This window comes from Drosophila serrata, unplaced genomic scaffold (assembly GCF_035046125.1).
Source record: "Drosophila serrata isolate PLE 108 unplaced genomic scaffold, ASM3504612v1 contig_272, whole genome shotgun sequence".
Classification (NCBI taxonomy): domain Eukaryota; kingdom Metazoa; phylum Arthropoda; class Insecta; order Diptera; family Drosophilidae; genus Drosophila; species Drosophila serrata.
Genome location: NW_028257170.1, coordinates 7805984 through 7825997, shown reverse-complemented (window position 1 = coordinate 7825997; position 20014 = coordinate 7805984). Strand labels below are relative to the sequence as shown.

Sequence of the window (20014 nt, the reverse complement as noted above, 5' to 3'; positions counted from 1 at the left end):
AGCGGATATCAAAGGTTTGACACTCAAGTGGACTGACTCTCTTTCAAATATTAATGATTAAGAAAAGGTTGTTGTAATACCTAAGAACTAGGTTATTGATTTTAGGTTTTAAATTGTGGGAATAAATATTCAAGGGGTTGTTCAAAAATCTGCAGAAAAAACATCAAAACATTATGTATATTTTTTTATAATACGATTTCTGTCTTGATCTAAGGGCTTGATATAGAAAACAAATCAAAAATCGGATTGATCTATCACTAAGATTTTTATTAAACTTTGCAACAGATTCGACATGATAATTTTCAAGGTTTTTCAGAATTCAGTTGTATTCTAAAAAGTTATTGTTATTTATAATACATTTATTTTATCAGCTTTAAAACCCCAAGAGCATTGAGGAAAAGTATACCATAAATTATATGATTCTTTTTTAATATGCTATTTTTCAATTAACAAAGCCCTTGAGTTCGCAATGATTAAAAAGTTCAAGACTAGCGCCTAAGTTCTTACAAATACAACTAATAATAGGCAAACATTATTTCTAATCTCTAATACTAATATTATTACTAATACTCCAGAGCACTCCTCAAGCTTTGATAGAAGCTCTCGATCTTTTCTGTGACTATTTATGATTCCATTCAAAGTAATAAAATGTATCTTAGCTTCTACATTTTTAGGAGGCTCTCAATCTCAGTGAACATTATTAGTTGGCCCATATCCAAAACGTTTTCCTATTCCATAAATATTACCAGCGATTAGGCGACTTCAAACAGAGTCTCCCCAGAATTCTACCGGAGAAGAAACCCCAACCCTTTCCCATTCCCATTCCCATTAAGCGCTATCAGCGGCAGCAAGATGGGTGCCGTGCCCCCTTAGCTCAAGAGGGAGGAGGTCACTGAATCTCAGAGTCCCCCGCTCCTAAGAGAGTCATCGGAAAATGGCGTTTCCCATGAAGAAGTAGGCAAGAGCGAGACAACGAACCGCTCGCTGATAAGCGACCAATGGCAAGGGAAGAGCGAGAGCTATAGAGCTACCCACAGAGCAGCAGAGTGCGATCGAGAGAGAAGCCACTGACTGCCACTTGAGCGGGAGAACAGGTCGAGCAACTACCTGAGGATCGGTGCGTGCGGGAGGGCAACCCATCCGACCGGATTCGGGCTGAATCGAGGTAGTGTCCGCTCCGAGCCACAGAGAGACAGTCTCAACTTGAACTGCGAAGCGATCAGTTCGTCGTCGTAGTCGTTGCAAATCGATCGATTTCCCACGGATAGTCTAAAAAATAACAAAGAAAATAAATTAAGATCTAGTAAGAAGCTAGTGAAGAAGTGACCAGAATGTTAACCTTACCCAACATTGCCGATCTGCGTTTGCAGCAGCAGATCGCCCATGAAATATACCGCCAGCAGATTATGCAACGTTTGCCGGGTAAGTGTGGAGCAGACTCCATTTCCGTTTTGCCGTCGGCTAATTGTTTCTTCTTTTTGTTTCTTGAAGATCCCCTTTGTGGTTTACTGCCCAACTTTGCCGGACACTTTGTGGCTCCACCACCGCCACCGCCGCCGCCACAGCCCTCGCTGCCAGGCGATGTCGAGGCCAAGCTGGAGAACAACGAACTGTGGCGACAATTCCATAGCATAGGCACCGAGATGATCATCACCAAGAGTGGCAGGTTGGTACCTATCTGTTTGACTTATCTCCCGTTGATAAGTCGCCTCCGCCTTCTGGGGGTTATTATCAGTCTTACAGTCGAAACGTGTCACTAACAGCCATCCATCCTCTGTGATCTCTGCTCTTTCCCCCCTTTAGACGCATGTTCCCCTCGATGCGTGTCTCTCTCAGCGGTTTGGAGGAGGAAGCCAGCTATTGCGTGCTCCTCGAGATGGTGCCCATTGGTGACTGCCGCTACAAGTTCTCCGGCTCACAATGGGTTCCGGCCGGTGGAGCCGAGCCGCAGAGTCCACAGCGAATGTATCTGCATCCGGAGAGTCCAGCGACAGGCAAGCACTGGCAGTCCCAGGCTCTGCTCTTCAGCAAAGTGAAGCTGACGAATAACACTTTGGATAATAATGGTCATGTAAGTATTTATATCTTTAAAATATTTGTTTTAAAATAGTTTGGGGAAGATATTAAAACCACTAAAAACATGCTTAAAAAACTTGCATTGAAATCTATAGTTATTTTTGGGAGAATTCTTCCGATTTTTGGCAGGAGTAACTCTACTTTTGTTTTACCCAAAAAAAGATAAATTACCCTGATAACATCTCTGTTTTTCTGGGTTAAAATGTTAGCAGTGGAACAAGGCTACATATTATTTATATAAGTGATATGTGAGTCTTTACCCAAAAAGATAAATGCACAGAGAACATCTTTCTCTTGTGTTGGGAGTAATATTTTATATATTATTCATACAAGTGATATATGAGACATGAGATTCTGCAGTTACAAGCTACAAGAATTGGAAATATATATAGAAATAATGTACATATTATTCAGCACAAGGAAACCTTTAACTTTTCGCTTATATTCTCCTCTTCCTTTGCAGATCGTCTTAGCCAGCATGCACAAGTATCAGCCCCGTCTGCATGTCATACGCACCTCAGACTTGGGCCAGATCCCCTGGGCCCCTCAGCAGGCCTTTGTGTTCCCGGAGACGGAGTTTATCGCCGTTACGGCTTATCAGGTGTGTACCAATTCCACATCTTCGCCATCCATAAAAAGCTCTGTGATAAAACTAGCTAATCCCTTGCCTTTTGCTTCTGCAGAATGACCGCATAACCAAGCTGAAGATCGACAACAATCCCTTTGCCAAGGGATTCCGTGAGTCGGGTCAGTCGCGATGCAAGCGGAAGATCAGTGATTCCCCTCCCCCAGCTAGCCAGCCAGAGGATGAGCCTTCAGAGTCACCATTAGCCAAGCGGTTGCGTCTGGTGGAGGAACTGCCGCCACAGCATCATCTGCAGAATCCGAGTCTTGTGCAGCATCGGTATCTGCTGGATACCCTGGAGGCCAATTTCTATGTGCCAGCGCCACCACTACCACCACCACCACCGTCGCAGCAGCAGCAGCATCAGTCCGCCTTTGAGTATGCCAGGCACATTGCCGGCTATCCAAGTTGGGCCTACACACCGCCATCGCCAGCCTCCTCGGTCTCCTCATCATCGGCGGGCTCTACGAGCGGCGAGTCCGCTGCCGATGCCGACACCTTTGTGGATGTGGTGAGCACAACCGCTGCTCCCAGCGATGCTGCAGTGCCGCCTGCCAAGCCCAAACGGAGCAGCTTCAGCATCTCGGACATATTGGGAACCAGCGTGTCCATTTAGCGCGAGCGATGTGCTCCCATTTGGAGATCGGCATCGCTGCCTTGTACATTTAATTAGCGTTTAGTTGCCATAGTGTAGTGTCTAAGCTGAATTGTGATATTTTGCAGTTAATTAGGATTTCCAGGTATTTCTCTGCCATCAGTATTTATCGTATTTATTATGCAATTTTAATTGTTCGCATGATTTCGTAATGGATTTATTGTCTTTGGCATTTCATAAATGTGCGGCATAAATAAACTATGTATATGTTCAAATGTATTCACTCGTGGAATTTGCTTTGGAATGGTCCCAGACAGAGAGATTCCCCGTATCTGTGCTGCTTCCCACACTGGCTGACTGCCTGCCCATTGAATCCTGTTCCAGCAATTTGTGCCTTGCATGCTTCCATTTGCCTGCCTGTCGTCGTCGCCGAATACATAATTCGGACTTGGAGTCGGTCTTCGGTTTCGATTTCATATCTCTGCGCATGCGAGGCATATGAAAACCAGTTCCCGTGTCCAGTGCCGCCGCACAGAATCCCCAATCTCCCAACCTTCCCCCATCCTGAGAACAGCATAACCCACCCGGCAACCGGCAGGCAACAACATGGACATGAGCTTATCAGCAGATCAGAGCGAGCCGCATCTTAAACGCTGGCGCCGGCGCCAAGTTAAATGCGCTGATTGAGCGCCACGATCCTGGCCAGCCAGGTTCCAAGTTCCAAGTTCCCCAAGCCCCCATCCACGTGTAATTGATGTTTTCACATTGTAGTTGTTAGCGAAACTGTGGCCATTTACATGCAATTGTCCGGCTGTCCCATCACACATCTTCGCTCTCCATTCCAGGCGGAAACGAGGCGGCGCTCCTTTGATGCTGCGCTCCAGCCAGTCGCAAGTGTTTGCCCCCAAAGAGAGCCCGGCTAGATGATTGGCCAACTTCGACGGTGGCATTTCGCTTCAGTTCGCGTTAAGAAACAATTGTTAAGAGCCCCAAGAGGATGGAGCCCAATCGAACCCCAATCCCGGAGTACCCACACACGTAGCTGCAACCTGTTTTTCGGCCCATTCATGTTGCCGCTGGAAGTGTTTATGGGCTCCACATTAGCCACACTGCATATTCATGTTAAACGTCGCCAAAAGACTAACGACAACGTTTGGTCCATTGTGTTGTTGCCGCTGCCGTTGCCGTTCGCTTGAAAATTTATTGAATTCTCATTTGGGGGGCCAGCAGCATCCGTCGCGAGAGAAAGAGAGTCCCTACTTGGAGGAGCCTCAGCCTCAGCCAGAGCCAGAGCAAACGTTCGCATGTCAGCGGCAAATGAGCTCGGCGACCCAAGCTCACTCGGCAAGATCTGCCAGCTGAGATAAGCTCCAGGTTCCCCCTGGCGGGCATGTGTAATTTCCTTGGAAATTAATGTTGCGGCGGCCGAAATCAAAGTCACGGGCAACATATTTCGCTGGCGACAATTTTATCGGCAGCACAATGAAATCATTTGGAGCCTCCAGCGACGTCGCTGGCGATATTATGTCTTTCCCGAAGTTTGACAGCCCCAAATACTTACATACATATGGTTGGCGCTCTCTTTAAATGCTAGGAGTCCTTTATTGCAAGTCCAGCTTACAGAGTTCATACATCTTCCGTCGCTGGTAGTGATAATCCTTATAGTGGCAACAGGTGGAATTAGGTAGTCCGAAAATGATAAATGTTCTAGTAAATACTGTCGCCTGTGCGTACGTGTTGGCGACGTGCCCAGTGGTTGGGATTCTTATACTCCACCAGGCGAGTCAAATCATAGCCACCAGGCACTATTATCGGCTTCTTAGCTCCGTCCAACAATGAAGTATCCTTTGGTGCTGCTGGAAAAACTGGCATGTTCTTGAAGGGCGACACATACTCCTCAGCGGGCTTCACACTTGTGACAGGAGCCGTAATGGTCTGAAAGAAGGACAAAGACTGACTTAAAGAGATATCTCCATACAAGTGAGAGACTTACTTTAGCTGGTTTCATCATAGGCTGGACATTAGCTTCGTGCTTTTTAGAATTCATTTCGGTCAAATCTTGTTTAAAATAGGCATCCAGGGCCACCGAAAACTCACGTAAAGGCGAACGATTCTGCTGATCGGACTTTTGTTGCGAACCAACCCAGATCTCGGTAAAGGCATGCTTAAGCTTGACCTCCGTCTTCGAATCAGAGGTCAAATAATCCTTGAGATGCTGTTCCGGCAAGTCCAAGTCGAAGAGCTCTTCGTTGGGCACCTGTTTCGAAGTGAGTTCCGGCACATTCCTAGGGCAAATGGGCAACGGCTCCTTGGTGGAATTTAGTGGTGAGACCACAAACTTCTTAAACGTCTTGAAGCGCCCCATCTGCTGCTGAGTGCCGTTGTGGGTGGACACACCATCGCAAGCGGACGAATCGCTGGAACACTCGCTCTTTTGATCATTAGATTTCGGGTCCGGGATGGCGAACAAGGCCTTTGGGGGCGACTCTTTGGGGGCCTGCGGCTGTGGCTCGATCTGTGTCGGAATTATGTTCGTAATGCGTATAACTAAAGATCTACATCCACTTACCGAATACTCATTCTCCAATGATCCCGAAGTCTCATGCTCCGACTCGAAGCCCGTGGCACTGTCGCAATCGCTGGAAAGCGAAGACTTCCAGGAAGCGCTTAGGCCTTTCTCGTGGAATGAGAACTCACTGTCGTTGAACGAATGAAAGGAGTCACTATCCTCGTTATTAGAAGCACCACCGTCAGGAGAAATGCTCATTTTGATCAAGTTTGCAATTTTGTTTCGCGATCAGCTGAAAATTATTTAATATTAATGGCGCAAAAGTCTAAGCGACAAATGTACAGGGATGACAACTTGATCGAAATTATTTTTTTTTTCTAAGCGGTGTTCTAATGTGTTTCCACTTCCCCGGCGTTTGGTGTAAAACTAAAAATAATATTTGTATTTTTAAAGTTATCACTAATGCCAAAATTAATATATAATTTTAAAATTATTCATTTAAATAAAATGCTATACCGGTGTTGTATTTGCATATTTCGTAATGACAATGCACTGAGGTAACACTAAAAATATATTATTACAGGTAACAGAAATTGATTTTAGAGCTATTTTAATAGCTTTAAATATTAACAATTTTACGTTTAGGGTTGAAAATGAATTTATAATTTAATATAATGTTTTCATGCTATAAACTAGTGTAATCATTTATTAGTGCGTGCCTTGCGATTAGATTGGCAGCTCTGGCAAAGCTCCGTTATTAAATGGCGCGCATTAATTTCGCATTTGATTTTGTGGTTTGCTCTCGGAGACACACAACACAAGTATGCAAATAGTTGGCCAGAGACAATAGTGGTGCATTTTGCACTCAATAGACTTGTAAACAAAGCATAGACAATGCCAGAAGGCCCTCTGCAAAGGATGCGTACTTGACGACGGCCATTGTGCTCCGGTTTTAATTGTTCCCCTTTCGAGTATTTTCCAAACTGATCCCTAGATTTGCCTATATGATCATCATACATGCATGCAGGGGTGCACCTTCCCATGATACCATTGTAGCACTGTAGTGGACCTGCTTATGTGGGTGATTTTCATTATCCTCTAATTGTTTGTGCCATTGTTCACGCGATAGGTTTGAGAAATTACACGCTTTGTTAATTGTGCCAGCCCAAAAGGGACGACGAGCCGTCCTCACATGGCCACCACGGACTAGCCCTAGCCCTCATGTGAGCCCATTTGCATAAACTGCTTTTACGGCCTTTTGTTGGCCGCCTCAGTTCTGGTGGTGGGTTTGTGTTCTGCTCTAGTTTAAAACCCCAGCTTAGCCGCAAACACTTGAGCTGGGCAGGGCAGGGCAGGAATGGCCGGAATGGCCGGCGCAGGTCGATTCTGGGTCGGTGCATCCGCTTTTATGGCTTGGCCCCGGCGACATGGAAACCTTTCTTTGCCACGCTTTGTTGCATTCTCCTCGCGACCAATATATTTGCATTGGCCAACAATAAAAACTCAAGTACCGGGCCATTGTTGCCATCTTGTTTGGCTAACGCCGGGCGCAGCCTGAACAGAGCCGAAGCTCGGAAATGGGCTCAGATGAAGCAAAGGATGGGATGGGATTTGTAATCTTCAGTTTCTTAAATCCCTTAAATGAACTATCCTCAGGAAAATGTTTAGAATTGGTTATATCTATAATGTCTTTATATTTTAAGATATATTTACTATGCTATCTTATTTATTTTCAGTAATACAATTCCGATCCCCTCCCAAATCAAGCCTCAAAGTGGCAGCCACGCGTGCGCTGCCTAAAATGCTTTTCCCACTCATTAACGCCGTCAGTTGCACCACTACCCATTCCCCCCACTTCTAATAACTAATTAACTTTCGTTTAGGAAGCAATTTTCCCCTTTTATTTATTTTTTTTTTGTTCCCCAAAATTCGTGTTTACACAACAGAAATGCTGCTCGACAAAGTGTATCTAATTTCATAAAATAACAACACACAAAAAAGAGGCAACTTGCAGCGGCAACAAATGTGGCAGCGTAAAAAGCAACAGCCATAGTGCATTAATTATCCGGAGAGACCTGCGACATCTGCCGCGGATGGAAGAGGGATCGGGTACTAACTCTATGGAGGAGGATCCGAGGAGTATGGCCATTTAAGGAGGCATTCATTGCACTCACAACCTTGCGCTGTCAACACACGCACTCGCACACACACACACGGCCGACATCTGTCACCCGTTCTAGCCCCGACATGGTATGGTGTATGGTGTATGGGATAGCAAGTCTCAATCCCCTATAAAACCGCAGGCCTCCGGATCGGAACCGATCCCCAGAGGCACCCAGAGACATCCAAAACAAACGGCAACTATTTCAAATCGATTTGGTGCACTGATAAAATCAACTATAGATTGGGTTACTTGATTATTTTGTATTCGATATTTGTGTTTTTCAAATATTAATTTATGGATTGCAATTCATCCCTATTACTTTTAATTTTTGAATAAAATTTTATTATGTTTTAAGTTGTTAATAAATTCTTTAAGATCTTTTAAAGATCAGCTTGTTAGATTGGGATACATAAAGGGGTTTTCCTACTTGGTTTTTAAATAAAATGGGTTTAAATGGGGAATAAACGTAATATTCTTTTATCCTAGAATAACTTAGATATATGTTAACTAAATGGAATTTTATAATAAAAATGAGTACTGTGTGTTAGTTTCGTTAACCTTAATTTCTTCAAGTGTCATTCATAATTAATGAGTTAAATTTATCAATAAATAGGAGTCTTAGTTTATTTAAAATAAACATTTTCACAACCAAATTTAAATTTTTAAATACCCTTTATCTTTAGTATCGTCCGAATATTCACCGATTTATATAGATTTTAGAGAGCTACTTTCGGTACAGTGTGGTAAATTGATTCGAGCGTGTTTGTTTTTCCGATTGCTGGGCGGGCAGCGGCGTCTGTACCGCCCCTGGACAACCAGCCCCTTGTAGCCATGTAGCCAGCCATCAGGGGCCATCAAGGGATCGGGACGGGAACGAGACGTGGGTGGTGACGCATGTCATCGTAAACTTCATCATTGGCTCCGTTCCTTCGGCCAATTTGTGGCAGCTCCTCGGCGACTTACATAACGAATCGTCTATTTTCTTTGGCTTCGTCTCAGTCTCTGCCCATTTCATAAATATCGGAGGGTTCCAGTTGCAGTAGGAGGGAGAGTCGGGTCTCTGGGGTAGCATCCGAGATCGGAGATGCGAGGGCTGCAACCGAATTTCATGCCTTGTCGAGCTATTTAATTGCAAACAAATTATGTTCTAGCCAGTCGCATCTCTGTGTGGCTAATGGATGCGGATGCTGTTGCTGTTGCCCTCTGATGATGTTGTCGAAAACCGAACGTTTATCTTGTAAATTGGTTGGGATTAATGTCTGGCGGAAGTTGTGATTTCCAGCCCCCAGATCGGCCAATGATAGAGGATGGTCTTGGTGTTCTCTTCCATTTCTCCTCTCTCTGAGATGTTCATTTACCTACAGCATCGGGTGGGCGTTCAGGCTTTGAAGGCCGATCGCAGCGGGAGAATATAGATGGTATATATACATATATCTCTGTAGTAATCCAAGATCTGTAGGGATTCCCAGTGAACTAAAACCAATTGATTCTCTTACTTTAGTGTTACTTTAATCGCTTAACATTTAGATTGGCTTAGTAAATAATCAGGCTATGATCTGTATATTATAATATCAAGATGAGTACAGCGAGATGAAGAAAAACATTATCCCAATCATTAACAAGGTATCTAGGAGTAGCTTCGATGCTCTACTCTACTCTACTTAAGGCTTCTTCTGTATTTCTATAAATTTCTTTTAATTTCTTTATAATGTTATAACCAAAATCTATGCATGATTTCATTATGAAGTTCATCTCATTTTCCTTCAAACTAAAAGTAGCTTTGTTAGCTCTTGAAATCAACTAACTTCCACCTCCCAGGATGGCCGATATGCTGAAACCCTTACTCCTGGTGGAGGGTTCACCTGGTGACTGTTCCTGCGAGGATTGCTTCACTGTGGTCGTCGTGGTCGTTGTTTCACTGCCCACATCCAGTTCAAGGTCATCGGCACCAGACTCATCCGAGTTGGGATCCAAGCCAGAGAGATCAGGAGGCAGATTCAGGCCAGGATGAGGTCCCAAAATACCAGCAGCAGGGGGATAGAGAGATGTTGTGGGGAGACCAGCTCCTCCACCTGGTCCGTACTCGTGGGAGGGACGCCCGAAGTAGGTGCAAGCCAGATCCACCAGCGAGGGTCTCAACAGACTCTGCATATTTTGCTGAAAGTGCTGCATAAAAACGCTGGAGGCACTCCGCGCCTGGAGGGGATGATGGGGCTGGAGATGGAGCTGGGCAGACTGAGGCGGTGGAGGAGAACTCAAGGTACTGGCGCCAGGCGCCGACTGATCGTCCAGCGATGACGATAAGGAGCAGGCGGAGCCATTTGATCTCAGTCGCTTAATTTGCGGGCCATCGGGATTTGGATTTGGGTTCGGATTCGGGTTCGGGTTCGCTGCCTCACTGCCCTTCGACGGCGACATGTCAGACTCGGATTGGGAGTGTGACAGCGACTGATCTTGATCCTCGCCGGTTGGCGATGAAGACATCTTGCGCTTGCACCGCGACTGTCCCGTTTCGCGGAAGCCCTTGGCAAACGGATTGTTGTCAATCTTCAGCTTGGTGATGCGATCGTTCTGCGGAAGAGAGGACAAGGCATGGAGAATGACGATGAAATACGACTATGATAATGGACAGCACAATCTTGGGCAACTACAGGGGGAGAAAAACCTTAGACTAATGTGCTTTCTCTCATAAAGAAATACTTTGACTGACAGTATCAAATTTATCTACATTTTAAATGTAATTTAAATTGTATAGTAAGAGTTATTTCATTCCTAAATGTCCTCTATCCTATGCATATATATCTGTATAATATTAGGTATTATTTTTCTCTCTGTATGGGTGTCCAGTAGCCGGCGTGTTAAGTAACATGGCCACTTGACACCGCCATAGGTCTGCAGTTCCAGTTCCTCTTGGCCACTCGAGATGACTTGACAACTCTCTGTGATCTGGCTGGCACATCACATCTCCGACGATCTTGAGGCGATCTTGCTAATTAGAGGCAGACTGGCGTCGGCTGTATGTCAATGGGTCCAGACCTAGACAAAAACACAGCGAGGCGCTCAAATTTACAAGGATGTGGCTATCCAACTTCCTAAAACAACAATCCGACCCGCTGACTTTCTGCCTGCCCAGCCTCATCCTCATCTCATTTCGGTTCCCACTCCACTCCTCTTCGGAGCAGATCCCGGAGGCGTTCCATGCTAATTCCAGCCGCTGACCAAGCAACCCACGGCGTGAGCGATCGCCCGCTCGTTTGCCCAAAATTAACCAATTAGTGTGATCGGTCCCAGTCCAGGGTCTCCTTAGACTTTGCTCAATGAATTGGCAAAAAAAAGAGTAGTAAGTACGATCTGCAAGGGAGATCAGGACTACGAGGACACCAGCTACGAATATCCTAGGGAAGCTAATATTCTAAGGGTTTTGAACCATTAAAAACTTCATAAAATTGAATATAAATAAATATTGAATTCTATACGGTTTACGGTTATAATAGCAAAGAAGATCATATAAAATATAAATATACCTTTTAAAAGGATATTTTTGATAAAACTGGAACTTTCTTCTAATTAAATAGGTTTCAATTTAATTCAATTTCATAATTTTTTATTTATGTTTAGTATACTCTACTCTTTTAAATGATAATATATACTTAAAGATGACAACAGTATAATCCTTATATTTAGCTTGTAACTCTCTTAATAACATAAGTTCTTCCTGAAAGTTATCCTCACAAGATCATCATATTGAACAGAGCCTCTACAAAACCTCACAAACCCTTCCCGAAAATGACAAATACCCCTTAGTAAGGGTATATAGTATCTTAAGGGAGATAGCGCCACTTACCTGGTAGGCTGTCACGGCCACGAACTCGGTCTCGGCGAACACAAAGGCCTGCTGTGGGGCCCAGGGAATCTGCGCCAGGTCGGCGGTGCGTATGACATGGAGACGCGGCTGGTACTTGTGCATGCTGGCCAGGACGATCTGGAGATGGGTATAAGAATCTGATCAGTAACCGGAGACCACTTCAAAGCTTCTTCCGCACTTACATGTCCGCTGTTGTCGAGCGTGTTATTGGTTAGTTTCACCTTGTTGAAGAGTATGGGCTGTGCCTGCCAATGGGCCCCAGTGGCCGGACTATCCGGATGCAGATACATCCGCTGAGGACTCTGAGGCTCCGCTCCTCCAGCCGGAACCCATTGCGAACCAGAGAACTTGTAGCGACAGTCACCAATGGGCACCATCTCTAGGAGGACGCAGTAGTTGCTCTCATCCTCCAGTCCGGAAACACTGAGGCGCATCGAGGGGAACATGCGTCTGGGGAGGAACATAATTAAATTAATTTTAATTTAGTTTGATATTTATTAATATTTGTAGTTCTGTTCTTGATAAAGTAAAAGTTTCTGTATAATATAGCATAGGGTTAAGGATATGATAATTATCCTAAAGCCTATTACAGATTCAGGTCTCGTCTGCGAAAAAACATCCTTTTGGCTCAACTAATATTGATAATTTGGTTTAGTTCAGTTTTAGATTTTGGGCTTAAGGTTAATCTTAAGAACCAGTAACCATGAAAAATTTAGTCAAATTCGAAGTGGTAGCAAAGCTTTCCTAATGTCATCAATGCAAGTTCAACCTGTTAAAGCCATATCAAGGTGTGACAGTGCAAGGTGTGTGTTGGATTTCCCATTGTGGGGTTCCCGCTTCAATCGCTTTAATAATTTCCATTCCACCCATTTATATTTTTGACAAGAATTGTATATATCTTTCAATAAAAAAAAAAGAAACGCCCACAAATAAAAGATACTTTGCGGCAAACAAATACCGGGCATTCTTGGGATTTAAACAAATACCAAATGGCTGTGTTATTTTCTTCGAGTGTGCTCTGGCGGGTAAGGGGGACAAAAATCCAGGAAAAATCTATGAAATTTGTAGAGCCTTTGTTTACCGAACAAACTCAAATATAGTCATGCTAGATCGACAAAAGGAGCCCACGTCCACGTCCGCGTGGGCGTTACAAATATTTAATTGTGAGATTTCCCTTCCATGCGCCATGTAATTAGCTCCGACCAAATAGAGATTGCCGAGGACGAGGAGTAGGATCTAAGCTAGGAGGGACGGGGGCGGCGCTCCTCCTTGGTTTGCCCTGTGCTAACAAGGATGCAACAAGGATGGAACAACAGGCAGAGTGAGCCGTGGAGTGGCCCTCTCGGATCGCGCAGCCGCAGACGCAGCAGGTGGTCACCGCTCTTGGCGCCAGCCCGAGACCGAAAAATGTGTTTGCCCTTCGCCTTCGAACCCGAGACCGAATCTGAATCTGAATCCAAGTCAGCCTCCTCCGCTTCGATCCTCGAGTGGCTCTTGCTTGTTTTTGGCAATGATTCCGTGTTTCTCCGGGCTCCGATGATTAATTAATTGAACTCCGCTGCGCTTTGGTTTGCTCTGCCAGCTTGCCTACATTTAATTTGATTCTGCCTTTCTGTTTCTTTTGTTGAATTCCATTAGAGCGACGGGCACCGAAATATTTCGACATTTGTGCGGTTTAGAATTTCATTTTCAATTTGGTTCTTCCTTGTCTTTTTCTTTGTTTATTTAATTTTTTTGGCAAACAGTTTGCTGTCTGCTTTTCGGACAAACGATTTGTTAAGATCGATATCTTTGGCGCGCCTGCGCATAATTAACGGCGGGAATGCTGGCTGGCAGCGAGGAGCACGCTGGAGATTTGACGGCATCCCACTTGGCGCTTGGCAGGTGCAGGGAACACGTCCCAGGAATGCGTCAGCAGTCCCTTGAAGGGTTTCTTTGGGAGGATCTAGAAATTTGATACTCTTTTGCAGTAATTTTTGAACTATATTTATGAAGAATTAAGATGAGTTTCTATGCTTAATATTTACTTAATATATTGAAAACAATATTGACAGCTTGAAAAATAATAGCGGAAATTTAAGTTTTCTTATGAGAGTCAGAAAATTCTAATAATATAGAAAACAAGATACTTTTTCGAAATAGTTTTTAATTGGAACTGGTACCAAACTTTCCCCTAAACTTTCTTAACTTAACTATAATTTTATGGCATTCAATTGTTGAAAGTTAAATGTATATAAAATATATCTTTAGTTATTAATTATAAAAATCGCGAAAAAAGGAAAGGCAGCCTTGTAAAGTTTAAATTTAAATCAGGAAAGAATTGTAATTTTAAAATGTTTGTAACTAAGCCAAAAATGCATTTCAATTTGGAAAACTTTTCTGATCTGGTTTTTATTGATTAACAAATCTATATATTAAATTTAAAATTTTTAAGATAGACTTTTTTCTTGAAATTTTGAAAAAATCTATAAATTTTTTCTCTTGCGGATATGGCTAGTTCGACTCGGTTTTTTATGCTGATCAAGAATATATATGATTTATAGGGTCGGAAATGTTTGCTTCTGTAGTATTCTGCAAGGGTATAAATATCATTGATTTTCTGTGTATCTTTCAGATACTTCCCCTCGTATCTAAGCGCTTTCCGACCGGGGTTAGCTTGTCGCTTCTGTTTTACCGCCTTTCTTGGCGCTTCCCATTTAGCCAACGCGGGTTATGGCCTTATGGTTATGGCTGCGGCTGTGCCCACACACACTTAAGAGCTTCGTGACAAAGTCATTTCATTTCCCGCTGTCAGGGCATTAAAGCGATACGCTTTGTTCTATCTAAGTTTAATGGCCGTCTGCGCTTTTACCACCCAAACAGATCGAAAGGTTCAAGTGGCCCAGACAACCAACTAATTAGTTTTTATGGTAGAGTTATAGTATGGATCCGATCTGTTCCGAGTGGAAAATGCAGTGGAAATTGGGACTGAGACGGTGGCATTGTGGCGCCTAATCATTAAAAATTCAAATCGATTGCAACTGGCGACTGCCAGGCACTCACATAAAACATTTTTTGATGGGCATAAAAAGTATTTAATACGCAGACTATATGAATAATTCATATGTGTGTATATATATATTCCTATAAAACAAAAGGGTTCACCAGAGCCCAAAACTTTATGTTAATGCCTTGGGAAAGCAGAAGAACCCTTGGTAAGGAGATCGAACTGTCGCTGTTATCGGCAAGTGTGAAATTGCTCGTATCTGTCGACAAGCTGTGGTCACTCACCAGCAGTTACAGATACAGATACAGATACATTCGAAGATATTTCGGCGTTTTTCGGTTCGTCTGCTGCAGACAGGCGCCACAATAAAAACGCTAAGAACTACAGATATGACGACAAAGTATCCTTGACGCAAAGATTTATGCCATAACTGGACGGACCACGGTCCGACGTCCGAGTACGAGTTTGAGTCCAAAAGGAGCGCCGCCGACCAAAAAGGACGTCCCACTGCGTTCGGCCTGCAATAAATTACGATGACGCCACTTTACGCACATTCGAACAAGTGCCGGACACTTTTAGGTAGGTTTTTGGTACGAGATCGAGATCCTCTATCCTCTATCCTCGATCCCCGATAAACTAGCCCCGGGGCGATTGCGCTATGCCTTTGATTCGAGTGTGCATCTCTTCTCTATGGGCTCAATCCCCAGTATCAGTATCAAGTATATTCAATCTGCAGATGGGCACGCAAAGTGCCGGCCAACTTGTCCGCTTTACGCCTCGCGCGATAGGCCCAAAAAGTGCATTATTCCCGGGGCTGTAAGTATGTACCTGCTGGCGGCTTTTCACATCCTGTCAGCCATCAGCGCATCCTTCCGCCGTGTTTGCCTGTGAAAATCGTTGTCGCGACGACGCTGTAAACAATTTGCAGGCGCCGGCATCTAATGAGCATTTAACAGCGGCAGCACTCGAGGAGCTAGAAGATCCTAGCCAGGATCGGTTTCAGTGCCAGATCGGGTGCTTTAAGTGCCCTCCGCCGCCTCGATTGGTTTATTTTTCTTTGCCCTTCTACGTCTCGGGTATTAGTTTTCACGTTCGTGCTAATGCATCGCCCGATCTCTGTTTGTTCCCTGCTCGATCTAAGAAATTTTGGTGGTATCCCCATTCCCATTCTTCTATAACCATTTTCATTTCATCAAGGGATTACCTTGGGTACCTACCTGCCACTCTTGGTGATGATCATTTCCGTGCCAATTTGGTGAAACTGCTTCCAGAGATCGTCGTTCTGGAGAGTCATCTCCACGCCGGGCAGGGTGACTCGCGGTGGCATGATCACATGACGGGGCATGGGTATGGGCAACATTGGGGGAAAGGGGTCTGAAATTGGTAAGAAGAGGTTAAAGAAGGTCTTAACATAGTAAGATAGAGATTAAACTGCAGCTAAGTTAGTTTGGGAGTATCTATAGACATAATAATGATAATGATAGGGTTGCTTTAGACAGAGATCTTAGCAGAAATCATGGAATCATTATCTTGTAAAGGGTTATTAAAAAATTTCATTAATTGTATTATGATCATAGTAAACTAAAGGCAAGAATAAGTATTTAAAAATCATTTCAATAAAAACTAAGAAGTTGCTTAAACAAATAAAAGTATTTACAAACATTTAAAGGTTTTTAATAATTTTTAAAATATCATTTCAAACCTTATTGATAACCATAACATAATTTTCTAGTAAAAGATCGATCCTTAACAGGAGACTAACCTTATTCTTCATTTAAAGGGACTTCTAGAACATTTGAATAATTCGGATAATTAATTATCTTTACAACGTCTAAAGTAAAAACTTACAAAGTCAAATATCAAATCAAATGTTTGTGATGTTTGCTAATATGTTGATTGATTAGAGCTTTAGATACTTTAGAGAGTTATTTGTTATCATTATCTGATGTTTTCATTCCGTGTAGCATTTTCAAATGGCTTATATTTATAACCCAGAAATTTAATACTGTAAAACAAAACACTTTATCTTTAAAAGAGAACTTGTAAATTGTGAAGAATTTAGAATTAATTAAGGTAAGACCCCTCATTAGTCTTTGATTCGAGTTGATCTTTTCTGTGCTTTTTATCATAAGGGTATACCGCGAAATATGGTTGTTATGAGAGTGCTATTTTGGGAGAACAAGACACATTGATTCTTCGATCTTGTCTTGACTTAATGTCCCTCCATTAAGGATCAAGCTTGGCTTGATGATTACATCCAAAGAAGATACTGCGGTTAAGGGGTACGCTGATCCCGCTGCTTAACGATCGGCGGTGACAAGCAAAATGCATTTGATATCAAGTTCCCGGATCACTTTCCCACATTACTCAGCTTTATGATCGGCCGGCCATTAACACACACACACATACAGCCAGGAATGGCCATTAATGCTAATGATGCTTAACGGGGCGTATGAGTGATATGTGAAGGTAGAGTGCAAGAGAGCTTACCCGGTATGCGCTGCATGATCTGCTGGCGATATATCTCGTGCGCGATGTGCTGCTGCATGCGCAGATCCACCAGCTCGTTCATGGTGATCATAATTGTATATATTTAGCTTTAGCTTTGCCTTTATTTTGTCACTTGGTCACAATGGTTTCCACACACACAGTACACGGTACACCCGGCGACATATGGCGAAGGGGAGGGGGCCTCTTGTTTTCGAGTACGAGAGTTGGTTGTATTTCTGTCACCGCGCGCTTTTTTATTTTGGCGAGCACGAGACGCTGTTGATTATTAGCGTCAATTATGCAAATCAAGGCGCAAAGTCAAAGTCTCATGTGCGTGGGTGTTAATTTGATTACGACGGGGTGTCAAGTGTCTGCTATGTGGGTTATTTCGAATGTTTTCTTCTCTAACAGAAAGCGAGGGAGAGCGAGTGAGTGAGTGAGTATGGAATTAGCCGACGGTCGTGTCTGGATCTCGCCAAGTTCGCATTTCAACTGAGCAAGTTCCGTTGCGATCCGTCGAACCGTCGATCCGTCGATAGAGCTGCAAACGAGCTTGACTCGTTTGCTTCCCCTCGAGCCATCGATCGAGATTACCTGCTGGTGCCTGGTCCCCTCTCATTGGCCAGCGAGCCCTGTTAGCCATCTCGCTCTGCTTTGGCACCTCCATTTTGAAAAACTCGGGTCTCCGATTTTCCAGCTGCCCTGGCTCCGCCCACGATCAGCGGTGCTCTGTCTTTGTCTTCTGTTATCCCGCTCTAATTGTGTTTAATTCTCAAGTGCGAAGTTGCACAGTCAGCGGAGCAACAGCAACAGCAACAGCAACAGCAGCAGCAGCAGCAGCAACAGCAACATGTTCCCCGTTCGCCGATCGCCGTGTGTGTTGCCTTTTAATTATGATCATGATGATTGAAATTGTTTTTTCTCCGTCTCTGCTTTTTGGCATCTTTTTGTATCGTTTTTGTTGTTTTTGTTGCTGTATTCTTTTTTGTATTTCGTGTATATATTTATGTTATGCTTTGCCCATTTGTAGCCGCTGCCATCATGGTGGTCCTCTTGTCTGCCTCGAGAGCCGTCATTGCCGTGTGTGTTTGTCGTTTTGCTGCTCATTTATTTCGATTTACCCCATCGTACAGAGAGAGGAATAAATGATTATTGTTTTCAGATTAATTAATTAACTGAGCTATCTGAAAATAACTTGATTTTCTTCATTTTAATTAACCATAGTAGCCTGAAATTAACTTGATTTTAGCTATTCTAGTTAACTTTAACAGTTCTTCTCTTTAATTAATTGTTGCCTTATTTTGTTCAGTAATTATGAATGCAAATTATAAACAAAGATCGGAAATAAATTAATTCCATGATCTATTTGTTTAAATGAGAAAAGAACTGGCCATCAAAGGATATTTTAGATTATTTTTAACAATGATGCACAAAAAAATGGAGTAATCAGTTATTCAAAAATCCAAATCAAATTGATATATTTTGATTGGAAATTAAACTGTTAGGAAACCTAAAAAAATATTTTCTTAAAGAATATCTTGATTACTTTAAACTGATTTCTTAATTGAGCTTAAGTTAAAATTGTCGTAAATACCAATTAGTGTCTAACTATCCTATTGTGTAAATATTGATGTAATCACTCTTTTTTCAAGATAAACTTGACTTCTATAAAAAACCATTATTATTTCTAAAGAATGTAAATATGTTTTAACAAATTACTGAAGAAATGATTTGGAAAACAAACTAATGCACTTACAATAGTAGTTATTTAAAGGTATTTACTCAGTAATTATCCGATTTAAATAATAAACCATATGCCATACCAATTACTTAAATAAGTCTGATTGATGTATTGAAGTTTGATGTATTAAATTCTACTCAAATAATATATGTTTTTCTTTGTGTGTTATTTTGAAGATTCATTTTTCCATTTGTGTTTCGATATATAATGAATACTTATATAAAAGGATTAATTAAAGGATATCCTTAAAGATTTTATCTCCCACCAACTAATACCTTATCTTTGATGGAAATCTATTGAAGAAATCAATTTTTCTCCGTGTGGCTGTGGAATATTATTTTAGATTTGACGCTGCGTCATTTGGGCATTGATATGGCGGCATCCCAAGACCCGATTTGGCCTCGCCAGTTGCTACCACTATATGTTATATGTTATGTTTTTTCTACCTTCCACAGATAGATAATGCCGGTGCGATGCAGGTGGCGACTGTGGATGTGGATGGATTTTGACCTTTTTTGGGAGAGAGCTTGGCAAAACATTTGTTCCGAACGACGGAAACGCGTGTCTATGCCGTTTGCTTACAAATTCATGGCTAATTAAAGTGCCAGCCGGCCTGAACTTTGACTGAAATTAAGCATGCGCCATGTGGGCCATCGACGATGGCGAAACGTGATCGTACTCCATTCTCTTTTTTCTTTTTTTTTGGGTCTCGTGTTTGCCTTCAGTGCTATTTCCTTTCGAGATTAAGACTAAGCCCAAGACGCTTATCGGGACCAGAAGCATTACTGCGAAATTCTTGAGGCTCCCGATGGGCAAATATGTAGTTAGCCGGGCTAATTTACACAGCACTTAGCTGGCCTGACACATCCACGCATTATTTTCAAAGATATCCATAGCCAGGTTGGCGGCGATAAGCGCCAGAAATTAATTTACTATTAGCAGTCCCGGCATTATGTTTCCCTA

At 42.9% G+C, this 20014-nt stretch overlaps 3 protein-coding genes and 1 long non-coding RNA gene across 4 annotated transcripts; 1 reads left to right on the top strand and 3 right to left on the bottom strand.

Annotated features, from left to right (window-relative positions):
* Nucleotides 1–983: 983 nt before the first annotated feature.
* Nucleotides 984–1503, bottom strand: LOC147643528 (uncharacterized). Its single transcript, XR_015271834.1, has 2 exons — nucleotides 1345–1503; nucleotides 984–1269 (listed from the first exon to the last, which is right to left on the bottom strand). It is a non-coding gene; the product is annotated as an uncharacterized LOC147643528 (long non-coding RNA).
* Nucleotides 1195–3575, top strand: Doc3 (Dorsocross3). The gene is made up of 5 exons (XM_020961252.2): nucleotides 1195–1422; nucleotides 1492–1666; nucleotides 1804–2071; nucleotides 2540–2677; nucleotides 2760–3575. Exons 1-5 carry the CDS (start codon nucleotides 1332–1334, stop codon nucleotides 3315–3317), a joined length of 1230 nt encoding a protein of 409 aa, XP_020816911.2. The 5' UTR covers nucleotides 1195–1331; the 3' UTR covers nucleotides 3318–3575.
* Nucleotides 3576–4867: 1292 nt separating this feature from the next.
* Nucleotides 4868–6177, bottom strand: LOC110190626 (uncharacterized). Its single transcript, XM_020961220.2, has 3 exons — nucleotides 5866–6177; nucleotides 5290–5811; nucleotides 4868–5231 (listed from the first exon to the last, which is right to left on the bottom strand). Exons 1-3 carry the CDS (start codon nucleotides 6061–6063, stop codon nucleotides 5004–5006), a joined length of 948 nt encoding a protein of 315 aa, XP_020816879.2. The 5' UTR covers nucleotides 6064–6177; the 3' UTR covers nucleotides 4868–5003.
* A 3279-nt stretch (nucleotides 6178–9456) lies between these two features.
* Doc2 (Dorsocross2) lies at nucleotides 9457–17804 on the bottom strand. The gene is made up of 5 exons (XM_020961329.2): nucleotides 17311–17804; nucleotides 16038–16194; nucleotides 12017–12284; nucleotides 11814–11951; nucleotides 9457–10540 (listed from the first exon to the last, which is right to left on the bottom strand). Exons 1-5 carry the CDS (start codon nucleotides 17399–17401, stop codon nucleotides 9770–9772), a joined length of 1425 nt encoding a protein of 474 aa, XP_020816988.2. The 5' UTR covers nucleotides 17402–17804; the 3' UTR covers nucleotides 9457–9769.
* Nucleotides 17805–20014: the final 2210 nt, after the last annotated feature.

Coding starts and splice junctions, on each gene's coding strand:
- Doc3 (XM_020961252.2), top strand. CDS start 1,332: ATGTTAACCTTACCCAACATTGCCGATCTGCGTTTGCAGCAGCAGATC. Junction 2,072..2,539: donor CTTTGGATAATAATGGTCAT/GTAAGTATTTAT, acceptor CTTCCTTTGCAG/ATCGTCTTAGCCAGCATGCA. Junction 2,678..2,759: donor TCGCCGTTACGGCTTATCAG/GTGTGTACCAAT, acceptor TTGCTTCTGCAG/AATGACCGCATAACCAAGCT.
- LOC110190626 (XM_020961220.2), bottom strand. CDS start 6,063: ATGAGCATTTCTCCTGACGGTGGTGCTTCTAATAACGAGGATAGTGAC. Junction 5,812..5,865: donor CATTGGAGAATGAGTATTCG/GTAAGTGGATGT, acceptor ATTCCGACACAG/ATCGAGCCACAGCCGCAGGC. Junction 5,232..5,289: donor CTATGATGAAACCAGCTAAA/GTAAGTCTCTCA, acceptor TCCTTCTTTCAG/ACCATTACGGCTCCTGTCAC.
- Doc2 (XM_020961329.2), bottom strand. CDS start 17,401: ATGATCACCATGAACGAGCTGGTGGATCTGCGCATGCAGCAGCACATC. Junction 12,285..16,037: donor ATCATCACCAAGAGTGGCAG/GTAGGTACCCAA, acceptor GTTCCTCCCCAG/ACGCATGTTCCCCTCGATGC. Junction 10,541..11,813: donor TGGCCGTGACAGCCTACCAG/GTAAGTGGCGCT, acceptor TCTCTTCCGCAG/AACGATCGCATCACCAAGCT.